At 47.0% G+C, this 24941-nt stretch overlaps 3 protein-coding genes across 4 annotated transcripts; 1 reads left to right on the top strand and 2 right to left on the bottom strand.

The window, feature by feature from the left end:
• Window positions 1-334: 334 nt before the first annotated feature.
• LOC133398096 (ciliated left-right organizer metallopeptidase) lies at window positions 335-5055 on the bottom strand. The gene is made up of 13 exons (XM_061669707.1): window positions 4782-5055; window positions 4141-4234; window positions 3974-4025; window positions 3726-3875; window positions 3554-3661; window positions 2875-3096; window positions 2616-2793; window positions 2209-2278; window positions 2042-2138; window positions 1669-1927; window positions 1541-1554; window positions 862-984; window positions 335-788 (listed from the first exon to the last, which is right to left on the bottom strand). The coding sequence occupies exons 1-13, from the start codon at window positions 5053-5055 to the stop codon at window positions 339-341; spliced, it is 2091 nt and encodes a 696-aa protein (XP_061525691.1). The 3' UTR covers window positions 335-338.
• A 225-nt stretch (window positions 5056-5280) lies between these two features.
• On the bottom strand, window positions 5281-12234 carry lrp10 (low density lipoprotein receptor-related protein 10). Its single transcript, XM_061668714.1, has 10 exons — window positions 11939-12234; window positions 11190-11323; window positions 11080-11112; window positions 10703-10847; window positions 10340-10533; window positions 9616-10154; window positions 8587-9023; window positions 8036-8230; window positions 7096-7225; window positions 5281-6886 (listed from the first exon to the last, which is right to left on the bottom strand). The coding sequence occupies exons 2-10, from the start codon at window positions 11227-11229 to the stop codon at window positions 6287-6289; spliced, it is 2313 nt and encodes a 770-aa protein (XP_061524698.1). The 5' UTR covers window positions 11230-11323; window positions 11939-12234; the 3' UTR covers window positions 5281-6286.
• A 556-nt stretch (window positions 12235-12790) lies between these two features.
• On the top strand, window positions 12791-22697 carry mmp14a (matrix metallopeptidase 14a (membrane-inserted)). 2 transcript variants are annotated; one of them, XM_061668716.1, is made up of 10 exons: window positions 12795-13079; window positions 17922-18070; window positions 18147-18269; window positions 18342-18646; window positions 18727-18888; window positions 18961-19100; window positions 19217-19355; window positions 19731-19881; window positions 20544-20659; window positions 20731-22697. In XM_061668716.1, the coding sequence occupies exons 1-10, from the start codon at window positions 13002-13004 to the stop codon at window positions 21048-21050; spliced, it is 1683 nt and encodes a 560-aa protein (XP_061524700.1). In that variant the 5' UTR covers window positions 12795-13001; the 3' UTR covers window positions 21051-22697. The 2 variants fall into 2 exon arrangements, with proteins under 2 accessions (XP_061524699.1, XP_061524700.1); XM_061668715.1 differs by having other exon boundaries at window positions 12791-13079; window positions 18727-19100.
• Window positions 22698-24941: the final 2244 nt, after the last annotated feature.

The raw sequence follows: 24941 nt of genomic DNA, 5'->3' as shown, positions 1-24941 counted from the left end.
TTGGACAATTAAAAACAAATGATAGGGAAATAGTAATAACAATAATCGTAATTAATATGCTGTCACAATGTACGTGCTTGGTCACCGTGTGAAAAACGCCAGGTTAGACAAATGGACTACAGTCCAACTTCCTGGTTCTGCCACCAATCACTCTCCCCTCACACGCTGTCACGTACAACGCTGCCTTCACTGTCCTCTGGAATTCGGGGAAACATGCACAGAACGGATAACCTGTTTCCAAATTAAATTTTTACTCATTCAACAAAAAACTACCTCAATTATCCCCGCTCTTGACACATTTTCTAACCCAAGGGTCAATTTAGTCATCTTTATTTTATTCATAGTTTCAAAGCATACCACAAATGACCAAGTTTTTTTAAACAGTGGCACAGAAAGAGGGTATTGTTAAACATCCCCCGAAGCCGCGTGGATCCGGATGTTGCAGGGAGAACATCTGGAGCTCGCGAGACCGAGGACCACAAGAAGACCCAGCAGGGCCAAAAGACAGATTCCCGTGGCCACCGGGAGGTCTGCAGCGGGTTTGTGCGCTGACCGGGTGTCATCCTGGAGCAACGTGCCATCCAGTTGACTGGTTTGAACCCAAAAACAAAGGACTCTTTATTTACATTTACTATCACCAGAGGGTTGTATGGGGGGGGGGGGGAAAATAAAACAAACTTCACTTGCCCTGTGGTGAAAACGTCATCAGTTTCTGAGGGACGACTGACATCGGAGTCCAGACACAACCTCTTGTCAGGGCAGAAAACAGAACCCTGGTATCCTCTTATCTAAGCACATAACAGCCGAGGAAGGAGTCAAGTCGAGTCTTGGAACATTTCAGAAGGCGTGCGAGTTTCTTACCTGAATGCTGCCTCCTGCCGGGCACTCCGCCCAATCGGAGCCCAGCACCTGGACTTGGTAGCGGTTTGGTCCTGTGCACTTGTGTCTGTAACAGCGTCCCGTCACTATGAACGCACTCTGGTTCTGTTAGAGAAAGACGACACAGTCAGCGGTGACTTTTTTTGGCACCCTTCAAATCGGGGTACCGACCTCGAGTCGTACAATACGGTCCCCGAAGGTGTCACGTGTTCTTATACATTCTGGTTATTCTACAGTGCATCTGTACCAGTTGTACCATTTCTTTTACGTTCAAGCATTATTCCAAAATGCGATAAAATAAATGTTTCCCATCCATCCATCCATTTTCTTTACCGCTTCTCCTCACTAGGGTCGCGGGGTGCTGGAGCCTATCCCAGCTATCTTCGGGCGAGAGGCGGGGTACACCCTGAACCGGTCGCCAGCCGACCGTATGGCACATAGAAACAAACAACCATTCACACCTATTCAAATGTTTGAAAATTTCCAACAAATAAAAAAATGAAGAAACCACGTACGTATTACATGATTCAAAGCCTTTGCTCAAAACAGTGAAGCCCCGTCGAAATAAAATTCCTCAACTCACCTCAACATAGTTCTTTGACACCAGGATAGGATCAAAGCAATATTTTTGTCAAAATGAAACTCCTGAACTCATTCCAACATAGTTGCTTGACACTGAAATGCCACAAAATGGCAGCAAAGTTTTGTCTAAATAAACCTAAATTCACTTCATTATAGTTTGCGTCTGCCTTTCCAAATCATGTCAAATACACAGAATTTTTTAATTGCTTCTGTGGTTCTTTAATTTTAATATATTTGCAAAAATATTTGTTATGGGGGCGTTTTGTGTGTTGAACCTTTGGGGGAAAAAAACGTATTGATCCATTTTTGGAAGAACGCCGTGAATACTTTGCCAGCGCGCTGTACGGCATGTGCCTACAAGTGTCGTTAGCTCGGAGAAGAAACAGCGGCTGTCCGAGCCAAAAAGCTCCCCGCCGCGGCGTTCTTCACTCGACTTCCTCTCGTTTTCTTTCTTCCAGCACTCGCTCTGCGAACACAGGCGTGAATTAAAAAAACAAAAAAAAAACAAATATATATATATATATATATATATATATATATAAATGCAGTCGACCGTCTCGACAAAACGAGAGAAACTTACTCCGATCTCAAAAGCTTTGTAGACGCGACAGCCGTCCAGGAAGGGATCAGTCTGGCACTTCCCTTTGCGGAGATGTAAATGATGGCACCCGAGTCCACTACAGCGATGGAAAGACATTGTTAGAATTGGATGAAAACGGGAAAGAAGTCATTGAATGTCGGGTCTACCTGCCGGTACAGAAGAAGGATGATGAGTTGTCAGCACAGGTCAACGTGGAACCAAACAAAGCTCCTTCGCCTTGTGGAGAAAACAAAAATAATAATAATGTGCTGAGTGGATGAGAAGTAATAATAGAAAATACAATAAAAAATGAGAAGGAATATTTTATTAGAATATTGATGGATTCATTTGATAATTGGTTTTAGTCTATAATTGAATTGATTCTAATCTTTTTGTAGTAAAATAAACTATTTTACATGCATATTTTTGTGTTCATTTCATTAAGAAAATAATTCACGCTTACATCAATTTGAAAGAAAAGAAAATAGAACGCATGATTTCATTTCACATATATAATATTTCTTTTTGAACTTCAAAAAACCGACTGCACAATGTCAACCCTCAGCTCTCGTACCCTCTCCCCAGACGAGACTCTGGGCCCGGCTGGTGTTGACGGCGTACCAGCCCATGTCCTGAAACGCGGCCAAGGTCAGCGGGTCGATGCGCGTCGCGCCGGGCTGGCTCGCCAACATGACGGAGCCCTGCAGAAGTCGGGACTCCCAGTGGGAAGAGACGCCGCCCGGGGGTGCGTCCTGGAGAGGAAGGATAAAGGAGTCGGGGGGGGGGGGCAGAGGAGAAGGGCTAGGCGTACTCGGTCAACGACGGTCGCGTACGGAGTTCTCGAGCGGCCCCCCCAGCTCAGGATCGACGGCTCCCAGGTGCCTTTGCAGGGCCGAGATTACGGATGGAGTGTAGATCCTCATCTGGCCCGTTCCGTCCATGTGAGTCACTTTGCCCCGAGGAGAACAGGCGACACTGGCTGAGAAGCAGTCTCTCCACGTGGGGAAGAGATCCTTGGAGAAGCCCAGCGCATGGAACAGCTCATGGACCACGGTCTGGGTGGTGGGGGATGTAATACAGTGAAACCCCACCTATTGGCAATTTGCATTTTTTATTTAACCTATTTGATTAACTGGTACAATTAACCGCTCTGAAAATTATTTACTTAGTTCATCTATACTAATGATAGACAGAACAATTAAACGCTCTTCCACTATTGAACCTGTGTCGCCACTTTTTGTGACATTTTTTGTTGTTGGCATGCTGTTAAGTTTTGTTTAATGTAAAATAAATGCCTTGGCTCAATAAAGGTTGGGAACCACTGGACTAAGATCTTTGTATGTCGGGGAGGAGCTAAGTTTAGCCTGCCTTGTTATGAGTCTTCATTGTACGTGCGTGTACGCAGACATACGGAACTTGCACTGGCGAATAGTTGGGGATTTCTAGACTCAAAATGTCACGTAAAGACCTAAACAGGACATTGGAAGGAATTGCACATGTACATGTACAGACCTGGACAGTCAGTCTTGTGAGTCTATCCCTGCAAATGACCACAACGCCGGCCAAAGGTCTCCCGCCGGTGTCCGTCTGGCAGTGGGCGGCGTAGGCCAACAGGCCGGGCTGGTGAGCACGAGCGAACGTAAGCCTTCCGACGACATGCCTTCGTACAGGAAACGAGCACTACCTGCGACCTGCACCTGTCCGACGCTTGGACTTGGAGGTAAACCAAGAAGTCGACGTCGGGCACTCCGGAGCCCGGAGGCCTGAGAGTGACCCGGCGGGCGGCGTTGGCCTGCGGGTGGACTTCGCAGCCAGCCAGGTGATCATCCGGGATCTGGGGTGGGGGGGTGGGGGGAAATAATAATAATAATAATCAGTTTTGAGTTCCAATTTATTTTAAGGCTATATCGTCCAGCCCCAATATGTACTCACCTTCATGTCCAGACACGTCTCATGTCTGTAGTTGCTGTTGGCTCGACCACACCTAAAAGCATCGTTTAATTAATTCATTAGGAAGATGTTGGGTGGGATACAGTGGAATAGTCTAGAAAACCTTTGTAGACAGACACTCACTCACACTCACACACACACACACACACCTGTTGTAGTTGACGGTGCTTGGATTCTTCCACAGAAACCTGCAGTATTTGTTGATGTCCCTCCTGAGCAACAATGGGCTTGAGGCTCTCTCCACTATGAAAAGATAACGTTTGGCTTCTTGTTTGCGTTCGTCAGATAAAGTGGAAAAAAAAAAAAAATCTCTTTTGTTCAAACGTATGTAAACACCATCCTGAATAAATTAACATGGCAAATGTTCAATAATTTCTCATTGAAAAATACATTTTTTGTTCAAATCTGACTTTTCTTCTCTTGTTGAACTCTGATTTTCATATCATAATATTGTAACTTTATCCTAGGTAAATACAACTAAATTCCGTAAGATTAGGACTTTTCATCCTGAAAATAGATCTCTGATCTTTGAAAGATTTTTTTCTTGAGCAAAATAACCTTTGTTCAAAACATAACTTTTTTTCCTCTTAAAATAGGAATTTGTTACCATAACATGAAGACTTTCTTTCTAAAAAAAATGCAAACTTTTATTTCCAATGGCCTTTATTGGTCCACATGGCAGTGGATATAAAAAGTCTACACACCCTTGTTGAAATGCCAGATTTTTGTGATACAAGTTTTGAAATGATCTTGCTCTTTTTTTTTTTAATGACAGAAACCTGGTATTTACCCGAGAGGAACGACGCCACTGTCCTCACAGCCCGTTGCACGGTGGCCCTCATTGGCCCTTCCTCGCGTTCCGACAGGCGGTGGCTTTCCCCGGAAATCCAGGTCCCGATCCTCATGGGCGCGACCTCACCCGGGCTCAGCGCACGAGCTCGCCGGGCGGTGCGGACCACTCGCACCCGAGCCTGAACCTCATCGAAAACGCACCGGTGAGGGGAGGCGAGGAGCTCGGCACACAGCAGAGGCAGACACAGCCAGAGACCTCGCAAGGGAGCCATCGCCTGTGAAGTGATGAGAGGAACGCCAATTTGAAAGGAATTATTTGTCCTTACCGGGTCAGCGGAGGCTGTTCAAGGCTTGGCGAGACGTAGCCGCACACTGATTCTTCAAGGCTTCCTTGGGGAGTACTTTTGGGCCGTCGTTGTGAAATTCCACAAGACCTTTTTTTGAATACAAAGCTACAGGTGTCGAGTGAGGTGTGGAGCAAACAAAGACCCCCGGCAAAAAGTGCAAATCCTTTAATCGCAGCCACATTTTTGACTTATATACAGTGAAATTGACCCTAATAAACTTTCTCTGACTCATCTCAGTACATTGCAAAGTTAAAAACCTCCGAGCTATTCGATACATTCAACAAAAAGCAACAAAACTAATGCTAACAATCTGAATGGCACAAGTGTCAAAATTAATTGGGGGGGGGGGGGGGGTGTCTCTCACGCGTCCTAAAAAACAGCTTCAAAGAAACACATTTCCACACATTCGCCTGGGGAGGGTTGAGGAAAACGGCACGAAAACCCGCATCCGAAAGGTTATTGCCAGCGAGCCATCAGTGCGTGTTCTGTGCAGCCTGTAACTCAGGGAACCATCGATGCGAAATTCCTCCAAAAAGGCACTTAAATAGGTAAGGGGGATGCATTTTCTCTCTCTAAAACACCCGAAGACGATCTACAAATGAATGCATTCACGCTTAAATGTTATTCCTCAGTCAAATGAAGTCAAAAAGTGGATGGGGACGATTCTCCTGTGCAAAAAGCTGACCTGACGCGTTCTCGCGTGAAGCGCAACACGTACGAACAGGTCAGCCATGCTTGTGCTCGAAAACAGTGGTTCCCAACCAGGGAAATTATCCAATTTCAGATCACTGGTCTGAAAAGCTTTATGTACATTATTTACTACAAATGATGTATCTTTGTTGTTGTATCTATGCCAGTGATTTATAATGACAGGCAGTAACAATTAAATGCTAGACATAATTAAGATGGACATAATTACCTGTGTAGCTACTTTTTGTGATATTTTTGTTTAGTAGTGTGCCGTGAGAATTATTATATATGTATTTTTTTAAAAAGGGTTCTGAAATGATATTCAAATGTTTTGTTAGCTTGATAAAGGTTGGGAAACGCTGCTCTAAAACACTCAAGTTGCTCGTCTAAATGGTAAAATACTTGATTTCATAATTTAAAAGCTATTAAACGACAACAGAAAAAAGGCACTAGTCACGGAGGTGAGTCAAGTGAGCAAGGGCACGTCGTCCTCTGAGGTGGCGTCTTCGGAAAGCGGGATGAGCAGCACGTCGTCGTCGGAGGAAGACGACAAGGAGAAGGAGGGGGAGGCCGAGAGGGGCATGGAGTTGCCGGACGAGGACGACGGTGACGCTCTAAACAAGGACAGACTTAGGCCCAGCGTGTGGAGGATGGAGGCCAGAGAGGGGCTGCTGGGCGGGATGGCCACCGGGGGCGTTTGGGGCGCCTCGGCGGGCGGAGCCGGGGGAGCGTACGGAGGCGGAGGCGGGGAAGCGGAGGGCGGCGACGGAGCCCGAGACGACAGGATCGCTTTCTGAGGCACGGGCCGGTCGACGGCCTCCACGGGAGACGCGGAACCGGCGGGGGCCGTGCCCGTCGGCTCCTGATCCGGAGGAGCGGCGTCGGGCGGCCGCTGGCCGTCGCCGGCCGACCGAGAGGGTCTGGAGGGCGGCCTGGGGATCAGGCCCCACCTCCTCATGCGGCGGACGGCGCGGCGGACGAATCGGGGCCTGCGTCTCCGGTGCGGGGAGGTGACCGCGTCCTGGCGAAGGAGTTGCAGTATTCCCCTCAGAGACAAGGACGAAGTCTGAGGGAGCGAAACGTCATCGGGTCAGTCGCATTGATTTTGAGTTTGGACGGCAAATGAACGCGAGTACAGATAGAGAGTGCAAAGTGGCTAATGTGCAAATAGATGTGACTGCGCTAACTTGGGACTTGCTTGAAAATTGACAGTTAAAATTTGAGACTTAGGACTATGTAACTCCTACCTCTGGTAAAAAGTCATGCGTCGCTCACCTCATTGGGGTTTTCTGTGGGGAAGTCCTCCACTGGGGGGATAATGCCTTGTGCGATCAGCTGACCGTAAGAGGGGGGTGCTTGCTGCTGAATCAGCTGAGCCTCGTGCCGGTTAACCGGTGCAAACATGCTGCATGCACAAAAGACATTTGGATGCATGGACACTCACTTTCAATTGTTTTCACCCACAATTTATTGGAAGATTCAAGTTGAGGTCCGACAGGAGACTGATTTAGATTTATAGGGACAAGACATACAGGGACTCCAGAGACTTGTCGGGACTTTTAGGGATATGAAGACACTTGACTTTTAGGGCCTGAAGAGACTTGTGGGGACTCAAGACAATTGGGGAGACTTGAAGGGACAATAAAAGTCTTGTCGGGACTGACAAAATTTGTAGAGACTTTTATGGACCGAAGAGACTTTTAGGGACTGCAGAGACTTATCGGTACTGGTATGGACATGAAGAGACTTGTTTGACTTTTCGGGAGATAAAGAGACTTGTAGGGATTTTTAGGGACACGAAGAGATGTAGGGAATTTTAGGGGGGGGTGAAAAGATTAAGGATTTCTAAGCAGATGAGGAGACTTGTCAGGACTTACATGATGAAGGGACTTGTAGGGACTTATCGGGAGCTTTTTAGGGAAATCAACTCATTTGTAAGCCTTCTATTTTTCAGCGTAATGTTGTAAGGAGAGATTGAAATTACGTGAGTGTTTTGGGATCATAGTTTGGGGTATATTTACGGGTTAATCTATTTTTTTAGCAATTTTTATGGGGGATCCAATATTCACGAATTCTTGTAATTGGCAGCACTTGATTGTTAATTTCACACTTGGTGGGCAGGAACGTCCGAGACGCAACTGTTTGAATACAAGCAATTCAAAGACCAATTGTCCACGATATGTCCTCTTGAATGCCCGAGTGCGTCAGCGGGTACCTGTACTCCCTGGTCCGGAGCGAGTACAGCTTGCAGGTGCAGCCCATGGCGATGACCAGCAGCAGCCCGCAGACCAGGCTGCCCACCGTCGCCGCCGTGATGACTTTGCGCGGCAGGACGACGGTGCAGTTGAGCTCGTCCGTGCCGTCCTTGCAGTCCACCTGGCCGTCGCAGCGCCAGTTCTCGAACACGCACCTGGGAGAAGCAGACATTGAAACGGAAAAAAGTTCTGCCTCACTAGTAACAGTTGTTCTACTAGTGCGCCCTGCAAAGGCACAGAAATGTCAAACAGTAGCGCAAAAAATAAACCATTACTAGAAAGACTCGTTCTTGTAGTGCGCCACAGTCACTCTACTCGTGTGTGGCTGTGTGCTATTAGTATTACTAGTCAAGCGCTAGATGTCGACGAGCAGAATTAGTCCTGAATAGTAGCAGCAAACACAGTTTTTAACTAGTGCACTTTTGCCTCACTAGTAACATGCAGTGGTTCTACTAGTGCACTGCGAATACTTTGCAGATTTTTGAGGGCTTTTAACAGTATTACGGCTGACCTGTCACTGTCACAGTGGAAGGTTCCGGGCTGACACAGGGCGCAGTCCCTCTCGTCGCTGCCGTCCGCACAGTACAGCTGGTAGTTGCAGCGCTCGCTCCCCGGATAACACACGGGGCGGCCGGCGAAGCGGCCGGACGCCGCCGCCCTCTGGCCGGGGACCCCGCAGGCGAACTGGTCGCGTCCGCAGCCCCGGCAGCCCTCCTCGTCCTTCCCGGTCTCGGGGCAATCCCACTTGCCGTCGCAGCGTCGCTCCTGGGTGAAGCAGCCCCCCGAGGCGCCGCCGCAGCGGCCCACCCAGGGGGGGCAGTAGCTCCCGACGTGGAACGTGGCGTTGAAGCCGCTTCCCTCCGAGCCGGGAAGCGTCTGGTACGTCAGCGACAGCAGGCCGGTGAGGGACTCCACTTGGACTCCTTTGTAATTGGAGGCGCTTGTGATCTGTTGGTGAATCAAAGTCAATGAAGGCTCCCAGGGGGTCAATACAAGACAAGTTCATATTGACAGTGCAGAAACATGTCCGTCCATTCAAATCTGCGCCAATCGCGACTCGCCCTCTGGCTGTGATGCTCTGAACTACGTACTTCGTCTAGCTGCTTCCAGAATTTCTCTCTCCTCTAGTTCACGTCCTACCCATGGGGCATAACCACTAATTACATTAAAGCTAACACCCTTGATTTCAACTATCAGCCTCATACTCGATCTGACACTTTTTCCACCTCTTAACTAACGCTTCCTTGAAGTTAACCCCTAGTCAGTTTCTCTTCCCATCTACACTGTGGTCAAATGCAGTCATGTGAACAGCGCTCCTAAGCTTCGAGCCTTACTTTTCCACCTACTCTCTGGAAAGAAAATATATCTACCTTTCTCCTAATCATCATGTCAACCTTTCCTCTCATTGATTATTAATAAATAAAATTGTCAAAATAAAGCATTGCACCTTTTCCTTTTTTTTCCCCAAATCTGCGTCCTAAGCACAAAAGTTGACCCACCTCTGCTTTTTTCCTTTCCAAATTGCGTGACTAAGACTCACAATTTTAATCAGGTCTCCTTTGCCTTGCGCTCTATTGTGGAGTTTGAGCGTGTCCCCGGGCCCCAGCACCAGCTGCTGCAGGTCCAGCCTCAAGGGTCGGGAGTCGTCTGGGTCCAGAGTCCAAACGCATAGTAAAGGGGGGCCCCGAAGAGCCGGAGGAGAAAAAGTCCCATAGAAGGTCCGGAGAAGTCCTCCACAGGGCCACTCGGCGGGAGCGGGCGTCACAACGGGCTCCCTGTGGAGCTCATTGTCCTCCCTCGCCTTCAACAAGGCCAGCAGCTCATCTGTCCTGTCGTCCTTGTGGCTTTTCACAGCAGGACTTTGAATCCCAAAGTCCCCGGCACCGTTCCTCTCGGCCGTTTCGCCGTATTCCTGCGTCCCCGGCGGCGTCCCCTCGCCGCCGCAGCCCTCCTCGTCCGTGCCGGCGCCGTCCCCTCCCCCGAGACACTCCACCTGGCCGTTGCAGCGCCACGAGAGGGGCAGGCAACGGCCTCCCAGGCATTCGAACGACGTCACGGGGCATTCGCCGGAGTCTGAAACTGTCAACACCATACAAAGAATTTTGCATTCCCATAAATCCCATGGAAAATTCCTCATTTGGAATAGTTTCCAAATGACCCATCTTAACTTCCCATTGAAATTTACCATAAATGTTCCGCACCTCCGCAACTCTACAAAGAAGCCCCTGTACAACTTCACAATTTGAACCCAAAAGAAAACGCACCTCTGGCGTAATTCAAGCGAAATGATGACACGGGATATATGTGTGGCAGGAAATGGTGCACCACTGTGATGTTCCCGCCCGGGAATTCAACTGGCGGCGGCAATTTGGAGCCGCACAGAACGAGCGGCGCGCCCCCAGCGGACGATTTGACCGACAGCCACTCCTTCCTGCACCGAGCCGAAAACTGGGAGAAGCTAAAAGAGGCGAGAGGTTAAAATGCATTTAAAAAATAAATACAAATCAGCAGATGATTCACACACTACTCTCAAAACGTATGGGATATTCAGCTTTAAGGTGAAATTTAAGAACGAACATAAAATGTACTAAAGTGAACCCGTGTATTTCACGGATGCATGCGTGTACCTGAGGACGACCGGTTCCCCCACCGAACCCTTAATGGTCCAGCAATCATTCGTGGCACCAAAACGGTAGGAGTAAGTGTGGTAAGCAGAACTCCTGATCTCTCCCACGTCACTGTCCAACACTTGAAAGGAATGCCCACAGTGGTCTGAGGAAAGCCGGACCCCCCCACCCAAAAAAAAAAGAAAGAAAAGTAATGTTTCACTGCAAACTAAGCTTGAAAAAAATACAACAGGAAGCTTTCACCTTGCAGGAGTTCAAGTAAACATAGCTAGCCTACTATTGCACTTACAGAATGCATTCACTCATATCGGTTAGATTTCAGTTTGTGCAGTTTCTGACTAAAACACCAGCATGAAACATTGAATGACAGTCCTTACCGAAACAAAGCACCAGACGTGACCGGCTGCAAGCTGCGGACAAGCAAAAACATGAGGTTAACAGTCTGATACACTTTGTCAAACACATTCATGAACTTCCATTTACCCACCAGCGAAGCAAAAAAGCATCAGGCTGCGGATGTGCACCATCGTGGACACTCAAACGTTTTATTTAAAAAAAAAATAATAATAATAAAAGTCAGCAAAGTGCCATTTTTGGAGGTTGTGTTCTGGAAGACGTCACCTGTAGAGTAAAAATAGATATTTTGTAAAGTTGCATTTAGAAAAGAGAACAGGGATTCCCAACTTCACCTCATCTGTCCGGAAGTTATAATTTTATTTATTTTTTTTTTAACTAATGATTCATCTTCGTTCATCTGTGCCAGCGACATACTGTATATTACAGTACAGGCAGAAGAGTTAAATACTCTTCAACACAACATAAGGTACAATTAAGCTGTGTCAACGTTATATTATATACGTTCCATTTATAGGAGTTAGTGCGTGTACATCTTTTAACACGAAAGTGTCCAAAAGGTTGTACTTTTGAAGAGCACACAAGGGTTTTAAACAGGCATAATCTCACAAGTGGCTCGCGTTAAACTTCACTTCATTTTACTCCCCCACCGGACCCCACGTTTCCCCGAATTTATGCGAAGCGGGTTAGTTTCTGTCTGAAAGCCACAAGAGCTTTCCTAGCCTGTAGCATCCGGTCGAGCTACATGCTAACGTCCTCGCTTCCCTCCCAAGTCCCATTTGCCCAACAATGTTGTGTTATTAAATTATGTTAAACACTGCAACATATAAATATGAACTGTCGAAACGTAAGCAAATAAAGGGGGGGAGGTTAGTACGTTACCTTGTCTTTCAGTTTCTCGTTGCCAAGTTCGGAGCAACTTCCGTGTTGTTTTTTTTTAGCACGATGACGTATGAAGGGCGGGGTTTCGATGTCACGTGATTACACGTTTGACTTCAGAAGCATGTTCCCTTTCTTAACGATAGGTGTCACTGTTGCTCAATTTAAATTGCCGGAAGCTGCCCATCGTTTCAGCACGTATGCCATATTGGATGGGGCGCATCTGTCCCCGAAACTAAAGCAAGTCACTGGACGGACGGAATAAAGAGACATCCTACTAAGTGTAGAACATTAATGCCTCTCATTAATATATTTCGAAGACAGATAGGCAGGCGCCAAAAACTAGGTATGTCATTTTTAATCTGATGATTTTCAATGTTTAGTCGATACGTTTCTGATATAAGTAAGCAGTAAGCACCAAACCAACAAGAGAAGGTTTTAGTTCCGGGAGAAATTTAAAAGGTTTTGGTCCCAAGAGAAAGTATTAGTTCCAAGAGAACATTCTCGTCCCAAGAGAAGGTTCTAATCAAAATAGAAGTTTCTAGTCCCATGAGAAGGTTTTAATCTCGAGAGAAGGTTCTCATCCTGAGAGAAGATTTTAGCCACAAGAAAAAGTTCTAGTCAAAAGAGCAGATACTAATGCAGAGGGAAAAAAACTTGTCCCAAGAGAAGTTCCTACTGTGATCTGTGATTATGAATATTGAAATGCACTTTGCCACATAGACTATAGCGTCAACATACAACTCGGTGCCCAAGACGTGTGTGTATGTGTATGCTGGACACACAGCAGGGCCAGGGAGGGAGAGAGGCAGTGGGGGGAAAAATGCACACACACATCTGGAGGAGGACCCAAAGGCTTATCCATCGCTCTGACCACGTCCACACACGCTGTAAAACAATCCCATCCCAGCAAAGGGGGGGGAGTCTAGAAACAACAGATGGGACGATTTCACCATTTTGTCTGGAGTTCTCAGTTCAGATTTGACTCGCGCAAGTTCGTTTTTCTTGGATCATCCGGGAAGACGTCAGGATTTGTGCAGCGAGTCGAGGGGGGGGAGGAAAAAAAATGTTGCCACTCTTGGTCGCCGCCGTGGCCTGCGCCCTCCGGTGCTTTTCGGCCGCTGCGGATGTGTTGAAAGCAGAGGTAAGTCACAGTCGCATTCTATTTCTTGTACTTTTCCCACTTTTAAGACAACCTTGTGAGCGAAAGACCCCCCCCCCCCCCCCCTTCCGCCTGGCAGGGATTTTTCCAGACACGTGCCGCAACTGATGCTCCAGTGTATGGAAAAAGCCTGGTCCCAATGAATGCCCTTTTTCATCAAAGTCTGGCTTCTTGTGACTCACGCTGACTTGGAATCTGGATCACAACGATATTCTCTTGTTACGACACGTTTATCTTGGGGTTGTTCCGCTTTGTTCAGAAGACACAAAAGGGAGAATTTTTTTGGTTTCTTTTTCTTCTATTTTTCTGCCGGGGGGAGGGAGTTTAACAGTTTTCATCTGCCTGTGCAGATTGAAGACATCTGGGGTGCAAACGTGAGTCTCCCGACGTGACCGTTTGACCCAGAAAGTGACCCAATTTTGCTGCAGGAAAATGATTTGAAATAAGGCTCAGTATATTTACCTGAGACACAGCGGGTCAAAAGACAATTAAGACTGTTTAGAAACAGTTAACACAGTGGACTGTTTATACTCTTTCCCTTGGGTAAGCACCCATGACGGGAAGTGAATCACACATTTTTACTTGGCTGTGCAGGACGCAGGACCGAAGGACGTCGTTAGTCACTGACCGCAAGGCCGCGCGGACGCAGCGGCCGTCCGTCGGACCGTATCGAAAATAGTTGCATCACCTGCGCACCAAAGCGTGTGATTAAAAGACGGAGCCGTGACGTCAGTGCGTGGACAAAAATATATGGCGAAACTGCACAAACAAGCTGACTTGAGACGAATTTCGCTGTTGCTCAACATTCCGAGAAACGCTTCCATATCCGACGCAAGTTCTTGGACCAGATTTCATCTTCTGCTTTCGCCTATTTGTCAAAGATGGCACAAGTACTCGCACGGTATATTGAAGTGGAAGTGCAGATGGGTGGAAAAGAAAGTACTGATTCAACTCCTGTATTGAAGTAAAAAAAAAAAAAAACTACAGACTCTTAAATGTACTTAAACTTCCCGAGAGAATAGTCCAGTCCCAAGAGATCTTTCGAATCCCGGATTAACGTTTAGTTCTCAGAGGATATTCTAATCCCAAGAGTCCCGAGAGAAGGTTCTCTTCAAAGAAATGGGTCTCGTCCCGAGAGAAGGGTTGAGACCCAAGTGAAGGTTCTAGTTCAGAGGTAAGGGTCTAGGCCCGAGAGAAGGTTTGGCAGCGGGCCCAATGCTCCCCGGTTCTGGTCCCTGGTCCATGTCGCTGCTGTCCCTGGTTTTCCTCTAATCAGAACCCCAAATCTCAAAATCTCAACCACGGCTGACTTTACATCTCACGTTGTTCCGGAGGTTGAAAAAAGTCCTGAGCCTATTTTGACAAAGTAAGGACTGGAAAGTGCAGGTCATTGTTTTGAGGAGGCAAATCTACTTGAGTACAGTAAGAGTATTTGGACTTGGTTACTTCTCACCGCTGCTATTTGTCTACGAAAAGTGCTTAGCTGGAGCCTGTGAGTGAAGGAAGTGGGCAGCAGTGAAAACAAACGGGTGGAAAAGTGATGATGCCAGCGCTTCACGGCCATCTGGGTTCCATTGGCTTCATCTCGACTTGACGCTCGCACCGAAGACGCCGTCGAGCGGAAAGCGACAACTCCGGCGACCGTCGAGGTTTTTCACGCTCGCTCCGGGTTTCCCCGGATACGGCGGCACCGGCGTTAAACTGGGTCGCCGGGGCGAGGAAATCAAAGTAATGTGAGATTCCAAAGACGCGGGTGTGGGATTTTATTCATTTTTTAAATTGTTTTTATTTTTTTCCCTTTCCACTGGCGCGGACACAGGAACAACTGACTCGGTCTCAAATTGAAATTCAGCGATACTTCCAAACTCTCTCTGGTCTCGTACACTTGAACTATCTTGACCTCGCCTCGCCTTGACACGCTCGCGTTCTCCTTGAGCCCTCCCTCACCTTGAAAACCTCCCAGAATGCACTTCCAAAGGAAGGTTTCAAATCCAACGGGTCACATGGCAACCTCAATGGGCGTTTAGGGAAAGTACTAGTTATCCTCACTCGCAAGAAAATTCTGCGCACTAGTAGAACTACGGTTACACGTGAAGCAAAACGGTGTACTAGTTGACAACTAGTGATATCAAAACCTACTAGTTAACATCCAACACTTCACTAGTAGTACTAGTAGGGCGCAGATATCCACTCGTGCAGTTTTGGCTCACTAGTAGCATGGCGTTGTTCTACTAGTGCGCAGAAATGTCCTACAGTAACATAAGTCACTTGAGCATTCATTTGACATCCTTAAGGTCCATGTACTAGTCCGCACTTTGTCCTTACCAGTAAGACAATTCAGTGCACTAGTAGAATGAGGAGGGCACACTAGTAAAATAACTGTCTTACTTGTAACGTTTTTTTCCCCACAACTGCCTTCCAGTACTGTATGACATTTCTGCAAACTAATAGATTGACTAGGGTGCACTAGAAGAGCAACTACATGTTACTAGTAAGTATGGCAACATGTTTAACCATTTATTAAATGTCCTGCTAGTGCGCTGAATTGTCCACGTCCTAATACGCTCTTTGTCCTCACTCGTAAGACAATTCAGCGCACTAGTAGAATGACCAGGGCTCACTAGTTGAATGACAGTCTTATGAGTAACATTTTTCCCCACTACTACCTTCCACAACTGTGGGACATTTCCGAACACTAGTAGAACTACAGTCCACGTTACTAATGAGGCAAGCACTAGCGGACATCTGCAAGCTAGTAGTAGTACACTGTTAACTAGTAGAATTTTCTAATGTTACCAGTAGTACTAGTAGCATGCAGTTGTATGTTTTGCCTTGTGCACAATAATGTCATACAGCAGTAGAAGGAAGTAGTGGAAACAATGTCCCTAGTAAGGCTGAATTGTCTTCGAAGTGAAGACAAAGAGTGTACAAGTACATGCACAGTTTGGCGCACTAGTAGGATAGCGGATAAATGCTCAGCGCCGGACATGACACGACTCGCGTATTAGCGTGAATACGCGGCCGCGGACACACTGCGCACTCTCAGGTGTGTGTGTTTACCCAAAGCGGCAGCCGCCAGCCCAGCGGCCGCGCGCGGCCAACAATAGCAGCCATGTTGGAGTCTCGATAAATAGGAGCTTTGATGCCGCCTGCTGCTCCGTTGGCGCGGAAACAGCGGCAGCAGTCAGGAAGCCGTGAGGATGAATCCAATCAAATGTCGAAGTCATCCCGAGCGGCGGGCCGCAGCCTTTTTTTGCGCCGTGCTTCACGTGAAGCAATATTTTGCGGGAACGGCATCGAAACAAATACAGTGAACCCCCCCCCCCCCCCCCCATATTCCTAAATTTACGATTCAAGGATTTTGGGGGGCCAAAGCAATAAAAATATTACTTTGGCGGCATCTCGGTGCCAGGGAACTAGGCTGAAGTGAGTTAAGGAGCTTCATTCAGGAAAAAAAAAGTCATGTTATTTTCTGGCATCTGTAAGAACTAATACAACTTTTCGGGGGTGGGCGACAATTACCCGCGGCTTTTCACTATTGGCGGCAGGGTCCCTCGTGAATACCGGGGCTTCACTGTAAAAACGGATGTTTAAAAATCCAACTCACTGAGCCGTTGAAAATAGTTGTTGTCATGAGTCGGAGCCCTGCACTCGTTTCTTTTCAACGAGCCAGTCCCATCTTGGGGTCATGGGAGACAAAGACACCCAAAGTGTTTGACTTCCATAGTAGTAGTAGGAGCTAGTTTGCCAAGTACACAGGCCGTGGCGGATGTACCCGATTTCAAAATAAAACTTCTTTTCGACTCTTGACGCGCAATAAAATGTTTTGACCGCCGGCCCAGAGGACTTTGGGCCAACATGGTGGTGATTCCGAGGAGAACGTGCAGCGAAGTTGAGAAGTTGCCACTGTGTCTGTCGACATAAGTGAACCTTGTTCCTCAGCCGCCGCGCTGCCACGTCACCAACAGGTAGCCGTGTGTGCCCCCGGTCCCTCCGTCCGAGTCGCATGCTGTTGCGGTCTTGAGGAGAGAATCAGCACCAGAGGAGACAGATGCGAGATTTTGGAGTCGTTCCCTTTGGACTTGGTCGAGACCAGAGGCGGCAAAAGTACTTACAATCTGGATTTAAGTGGAAGTAGAAACAAGGGGCCGGCCGATATGGACTTAAAACCGATTCATCGGCCGATCAATTCTTTCAATATATAATGAGTAAAATGACTTCTTTGTTGGTCTCTTTACACTTACAAGAATAAACGTATGAATTACAGGCAGAACATTTGACTGTTTCACCAAAAATTGACCAAAATCGGTCTATTATCTTTGTATTATTTTGCAATTTGTTGTTATAAAAATATCGACCAAATTTCTTCTGATGTGAAAAAGGCTAATATCGGCCAGTCAGTGAATTAGTCGGGCCCTAGTACTGATACTTGTACTACAACAACAACAACAACAACAACATAAACGACTCCTGTCCTCAAGCGTGGATTTCTTTGGCCCAGTAACAGAGAGAGGATGGACTCCATTACTTTTCCAACATTGGGAGTCGTCTTTGGCTGCGAAGGTCCAGACAGACTTGTGGGTCGCGGTGACTAAAGCTTGGATTTGGCGCAGCGTTACGCTCTCATGTTCAGCACCTCGGCACGAAACGCGCGCGTTGCCTTGCTCTTCCGATCTGCGTGGCTTGTCTGAGCTTGCCACGCAGGTCCAAACGAGCATCGGAAGGTGATGGGAAGCAGCCCGTACGTAGCCCCAACGTGTGCGTTGCAAAAGACCCTGCGCTACGTTTCATTGTTTGCCCTCCATGTCCTACTCTGTCTTGAAGGCGTGGCTGCAGCAATATGGCTACCTGCCTCCCGGTGACGTCAGAGCGCAAGCCTTGCGCTCGCCGCAGTCCATCGAGACGGCCATCGCAGCCATGCAGAGGTTCTACGGCTTGACCGTCACCGGCTCAATAGACTCCAGCACGCTAGCGTGAGTCTCGAGAAGTCGTCTGAAAAAATCCGCCAGATTGTCTTGACAGATCCAAGACATGAGAACTTTGTTGTAGGGCGATGAGTCGTCCACGATGTGGAGTTGCGGACAAATTTGGGCCAGAGCTCAAAAGCAACCTGAGGAGGAAGCGATACGCCGTGCAGGGGTTGAAGTGGGACAAGGCTGAGGTGACGTTCAGGTCAGGATTACACGCTACGATTCATTGTTGTCCTTCTGCGCCTCAGGTCTAAATCGGTCTCTCTCACGGTAGTATACAGAACTACACGCCGAAAGTTGGCGAACGGGCTACCTACGAAGCCATCCGGAAGGCCTTCAAAGTGTGGGAGAGCGCCATCCCGCTCGCCTTCAGGGAGATCCCGTACAGCCACATCCGGGGCAAGGTGGACAAGTACGCGGACATCATGCTCTCCTTTGCCGAGGGCTTCCATGGCGACAGCACACCGTTTGACGGCGAAGGCGGCTTCCTGGCCCACGCCTACTTCCCCGGTCAGGGGATTGGGGGAGACACGCACTTTGACCTCGCCGAGCCCTGGACCGCCGGGAACGTGGACCAGGGTGGGAGGCCAGAGACCGGTCTTCTCTTGGACTTGTTTTCCCCAGAAATGAAACCATGTACTGTTTGTCTCTTCACGAAGGCAATGACGTTTTCTTGGTGGCCGTCCATGAATTGGGTCATGCTCTGGGTCTGGAGCACTCCAACAACCCCTCTGCCATCATGGCCCCCTTCTATCAGTGGATGGACACGGAAAGCTTCCAGCTTCCAGACGACGACCGCAGAGGCATCCAAGCCATCTACGGTAAAGAGCTGTCCAAAGATAAACGGCATCATTTCAAATTGAATACGTTGAATTCCGTTTCTGATCCCGCAGGGACCAAGACAGGCGGCCCTCCTCCTCCGCCCCGACCCACTCAGTCCTCCAGTCCCAAGAGACCAGAAGACGGTCCAGACATCTGCGAGGGACACTTTGACACCATCGCCATTCTTAGAGGAGAAAAGTTTGTCTTTAAGGTATCGTCACACCTCATATGCGTCGACCACTTTCTACTGCGGTTGCAAATTTCGCTTTGGGCCACCAAGCTGATTTGATGACCGCGTTTCATCATCACCGTTCATGAACCTTCCAGGAGAACTGGTTTTGGCGCGTGCGCAACAATAAGGTGCTTCCAGGCTACCCCATGGCCATCAGCCACTTCTGGAAGGGCCTGCCCTCCAACATCAACGCCGCCTACGAGCGGGACGATGGGAAATTCATCTTCTTCAAGGGTAAGTGCCACGTGGCGAGGATTTTGGACCCTCATTTAGGAAGTCACCGCAGCAGCTCCTGCCTACGAAGGCCCAGACGTGACATGGGGAAAAACATTTGGAATTGATCATGGAACAGAGTCAATCGGGTTGATGAGTAGAATTCGTGTACAGGCTGTAGTATTCATGTGTTGGCTGTGCCTGTAAGGGGCGTGGCCTAGTAAGTCACATCAAGTTCTGGGTCAGCGGATCTGAAGCTCGCTTGTAACTCAGCTTTCGGCTCGCAACACAGAGTTAAAAATCAACCAAGCAACAGCTCAAACTAGATAAAACTATTGCGCTTGGATAAGTCAAGGTACCACTGTATCAACAATTTATCTTTGGTTTCCCATACAGGTGACAGGTACTGGGTCTTTCGTGAGTCCACAATGGAGAAGGATTCCCCCAAGAGTCTGAAAGACATAGGGACCGGTCTCCCCAAAGACAAAATGGACGCAGCTCTCTTCTACACCCCCACGGGACAGACGTACTTCTTCAGAGGCGCTAAGTGAGTTGGCACTAAAGTCTTCATCTTGCCTTTTGGACTTTCTGAGGGACGTTGTACCTCAAAGCCATCACTCCGAAGAGGTCTTTTTGCAATCCAGTTTTAGAGCCAACTGCAACAGGTAAAAAAAAAACGTGATTATAGAGACCATACCAAAGAAACGTGTTTTTTTTTTTTTTAGATTGACACCTCCCACACACTTAAACTTACTAAAAAAAGGAATATAAACGCTATTCCTTTGCGCCTGTTCTCGCTCTCTCACTGTCAAGAATTTTGCATAACACGCTCTCGCTCGCACAGTTCTCCAAATAATTTATTTGTCACTCCCAGTTCCGGTTTACTGTAAAACTGACACATAAAACACAAGAGATTTAAATATTGCATATTTCAGCACCAAAATGTCAAACCAAACCATATAACAAACGTTGCTAGCTTAATGCTAAAATATACTGCAAAAGGCCATCGACAGGCTAATGGAAATGAGCATCGACGTTCCATTAAGCTGCGCGTCTTCCACCGGAGGTCACGGCTGCCTGGCATGTCGCGGCACAACGTCGGACTACACTGAAGGGGCGCGACTCTAAAGTCAGACTTGCCTCGGGGGGTGGGGGGGTGTCACGAAATAGCGGGGGTTGACCGTATTTGCACCCACGTGGCCCTTGCAGGTACTACCGCTTCAACGAGAGGACTCGCACTGTGGATAGCGGCTACCCGAAGCCGATCAGCATGTGGAGCGGCGCGCCAGACAACGTCAAGGCCGCCATTATGAGCGAGGACGGTTGTAAGTAAAGTACAAGTCAAATTGAAGCTCTCCTCCCAAGCAAATGAGTGACCGAGCCCCCTTTCCTTCAGCGTACACATACTTCTACAAAGCCAACAAGTATTGGAAGTTCAACAACCAGTACATGAAAGTGGAGTCCGGCTACCCCAAATCTGTGCTGAGCGATTGGATGGGCTGCGAAGGCGAGGAGCCCAAGAAGGGTCGCGAAGAGGAGGTGATCATCCTGGAGGTGGACGAGGCTCAGGGCGGCGGCGGACCGGTCGCCGTGGTGATCCCAATCCTCCTCTTGGTCCTGGTGGTGGTCACCCTGGGGGTGTTGTTGTTCTTCAGGAAGTACGGCACGCCCCGGCGCCTCCTCTACTGCCAGAGATCCCTTCTGGACAAGGTCTAGGCACCAGTGACTGATGGACTAGCACAGAGGGACCCAAAAATGCGCGGGCGAGGGCCAAGTGAAGATGGAAACTGGGAGACGGGATGGCACGAGCAAAGTGAAGACGGATGATCGGGGTGTCCAAATATTTGGGCGGTTTCTACATTATGTGTCGCGCAGAAGCCCAAATCCGGTGTATTTGTACGGTAACTATTTACATGGACTGTGTCGCAGATTAAGAACATGGCTACAACCTCGACTCCAGAAGGGATGCACAGTACCAACGAAAACAAAAAGCAAAAAAAACACCAAAAAAAAGACAATGACTTTTCAGCTTCCTCCCTCATATTCTACTTTTTTCCCCCTCTTTTACATACACTACTCCAAAAAAGTTAAGGATTTTGATTTTAGGGGTCAAATTTCAGGATGAACCGAAACCGCTGTAGTTTTTTTTGACTTTCCCATAATCTTTTGATTTCCAACCGTTCAATGACAAGGACATTCCACCTTCTAGGCCTTTCTGTGACTCTTCCAGTCACTTTGTTGCAACCTTTTCTTTTGCCATTCTGACGCTCAAAGCTCATTGGCCATTCCCTCCTCCGAACATCCCGTTTTCTCGCAACTTTGAGGCTGTGAACGAGATGTTCTGAGAGGGAAGTGGCCGCTGAGCCGAAAGTCTCATCAGCGGGTTGCAGCAGCGATACGGAGAGACTGGAAGAGACACAGAAAGGCAGAAGTGGACGTCTTTGGGAATGTATTGGTCCATTCGGCCGCTTGTTGGAGCACAGCAAGCAAACAGTTGTGAAACATTGAACGGGTTTTGACAGCTTTCGAGAGAGTCAAATGAAATTCACCTCGGAAGGTTCCGGAGCATTTTCAGTTCATCCTAAAATTTCACCCAAGAGCTGAATATGCCAAACTTTTTGGGAGTACCGTATGCCTAACTGGACGACTCCGGCTGAACTGCTGTTTGATTGTGAGACATGAAAGCCACGTATCATTTTCTGTTGCAAAACGTGCAAAAGATATCAGATTTTAGATCCAAATGCCAAAAATAATGACAGGCATAGAACGTTCCTACATTTTAGTTGTGTGTTTTTTTTTTTTTATCACTATTGCGTCCACAGATGTTACTGTGGCACAAGCGGAGATATTACATAAATAGTCCACGTGGTACAGAATTTTGTTGTTTTCTTATCTGCACAGCTGCGGTCAGAAGGGAGAAAAAGGGATCGGCAGAGAGATTCCAACAATACGGTGCAATTTTTGGGGGTTTGTTTTTGTAAATTATCGGTGCATTTGTGTAATTATTATGTTCAGTACAGTTATAGTTATTGTTGTCTCCTAGGTTGTTGTTTTTCCCTTCTTTTACATCTTTACATTGTCAAGAGTCCTGCTGGACAGAGGCACAGCGCGACAATGATTAAGCGAGTAATCCAAGTTTACAGCGCGCGCGCGGAGATGAATCCGATCAAATCAGGTGATTATTTTGAACGATAATCCAGACATTAGCACGTGATAACAATCAATGCTATTTATGAACACAGGGTGCTGAGTTTCTTAAAACAAACACAAAACAAACAAACAAAAAATAATCGAAGGTGAATTGGAGTTCAAACGATTATATTTATAATGACGAGTGTATCAATAAAACCGAATGAGATCGTTCTTGTGGCTTTTTATTGCCAAGCATCTGCACTCCCTGCAAAGGGAAATACTGATGAGTCTGAAGTTTTTCAGTTTTTTTTTTTGTGCTGACACACTGTCTCACAGTCTGGCCTCTCTGTGCCTTTGCGGGAAGTGGCTGTTTGCAATTCAACCTGGATTTTTGTTTTTTTTTTTTTTGTTCGAGTGACCTACATAAAGGCGCCTCAACAGCTACTTTTTTCCGACTTCGGAAAACATCTGCTAAAAAAATGATGCAGCGCCCCTTTTGGTACGCTGCAAAATGCCAATACGATGTGCATCTGGAAAGTATTCACCGCGCTACAGCCTTATTCCAAAAAGGATTCATTTTATTCCCTCAAAATTCTACACACAACACCCCATAATGACAAGATGAAAAAGGTTTGGGGTCGAAACATTGAAAAGGTGCTGCAAAGAGGAATGGACCAAACTGCCCAAAGATACTGAAGTGTTCTAAGCTTGTGACACTTGGGGCTGTGCGTACTTACAGTTGAAACCAGAAGTTTACATACACAATATAAAAAGACACGAAATCAGACGAAACATTTCTTATTTTTCATTTTTCCATTAATTTCGTTAGAGTCAGAGGTTTATATGCTGTAAGGTTACAATGCCTTTAAACAATTTGCGAGAACCCAGATGTCATGTGATGTCTTTGGCAGTTTCTGGTAGGTTTATTGACAACGTGAGATAATTAGAGACACACCTGTGGATGTATTTGAACTACACACACATGAAACACACTGCTTCTTTGCGTAACATCTTGGGAAACGCAAAAGAAATTAGCCAAGACACCAGGAAGGGAATTGTGGACTTTCACAAGTCTGGCTCATCCTTGGGTGCAATTTCCAGATGCTTGAAGGTGGTGTTACATTCATCTGTTCAAACAATTCCACGCAAGGACAAACACCATGGGAATGTCCAGCCGGCATAGCACTCAGGGAGGAGACGGGTTCTGTGCCCCAAAGATGAACGTCCTTTGGTCCAAAATGTGCAAAACAAAGCATCACAAAGCCCTCATTTCAATTCTATTGAAAATGTCTGGGCAGAACTAAAAAGGCATGTGTGAGCAAGGTGGCCTACAAACGTGCCTCATTACACTTTGAAGAAAGTAATGAAAACTTGTCTATAAATTACTCTCTCATTAGTCTGACATTTAGCAAATAGCAATTTTGACAATCCTAACTGACCAAAAACAGGAAAGGTTTCGTTTAATTTCATGTCAGTGAGGATGAAAAAGCTTTTGTGTCTTTTCTTATAGTGCGTCTAAACTTCTGGTTTCCTCTGTACGTACATGTAAATTATTATTATTATTTTTTTGTATTCTTAGTAAATATGAAGAAATTCAAGTTGTCATAGTTGGGTGTTGTGTGTAGGATTTTTAGGGGAAAAAATATGAATTTATTCCATCTTGAAATAAGGCTGACGCCCACCAAAATGAGGAAAAAGTCAAATATAATTATGCGGACGCACTGTCATATACGGGTACTTCCTGTGTTGTCAGCTGATCTGCCATCACCCAAACAGACGTCAGCCCCTTCCCCCTCCTCACAATAGCCGACATCTGCTTCTCATTTCCTCAAAAGCAAAACAAGGCGAGGAGGGAGGAATGAGTCGGTGGGTGGGAGGGACGGGGGGGGGGGGGGGGGGTGAAAAGAGGGAGGAAAAAAAGCACTTCTAGAGGAGGTCTCACGTGGACAACCCGTCAACCCGCTGTCCTCGACAACAGTTCTGTAGGTCAGCAAAAGTATGAATGGTGGCTTACCTGTTTGGGAGTCCCGTCCCGCACTGCTGACTCGGCTTTTAAACACCGTCTGCAAAATGGTAGAGTGACACCTCAACAGTACGGTGCGTCCGCAACCTCACAACGAGACCTGCGATCAACGCTCTCCAACGCTTCGGGGACGTAACAAGAAATATTACGTTTACTATTGAACAGCCTTTGGGATGATGCGTCTTATGCATTATCAAAATGTCCACATGACATGAGTCCTCCAATATTTATTATTTAGAATGTTATTTTACTATTTTCCATTACTTACAAAAAATCTGTTAATCGATTTAGTTGAAAAAATAAGTCTTATAATTGTTCATTTTACTAATATTATTTACAGAAACCAATAAGCCAATAAAAACTTTGAACATATTCATATTTTTATTTACTTCTCTACAAATAAATTAACCATTTAGTAAGTCATTAAAATATGTATTCAAAACCGCTTAGGT

This window comes from Phycodurus eques, chromosome 23, assembly GCF_024500275.1.
Source record: "Phycodurus eques isolate BA_2022a chromosome 23, UOR_Pequ_1.1, whole genome shotgun sequence".
NCBI classification, from domain to species: Eukaryota; Metazoa; Chordata; class Actinopteri; order Syngnathiformes; family Syngnathidae; genus Phycodurus; species Phycodurus eques.
This window is presented reverse-complemented; position numbering and strand designations above follow the sequence as displayed.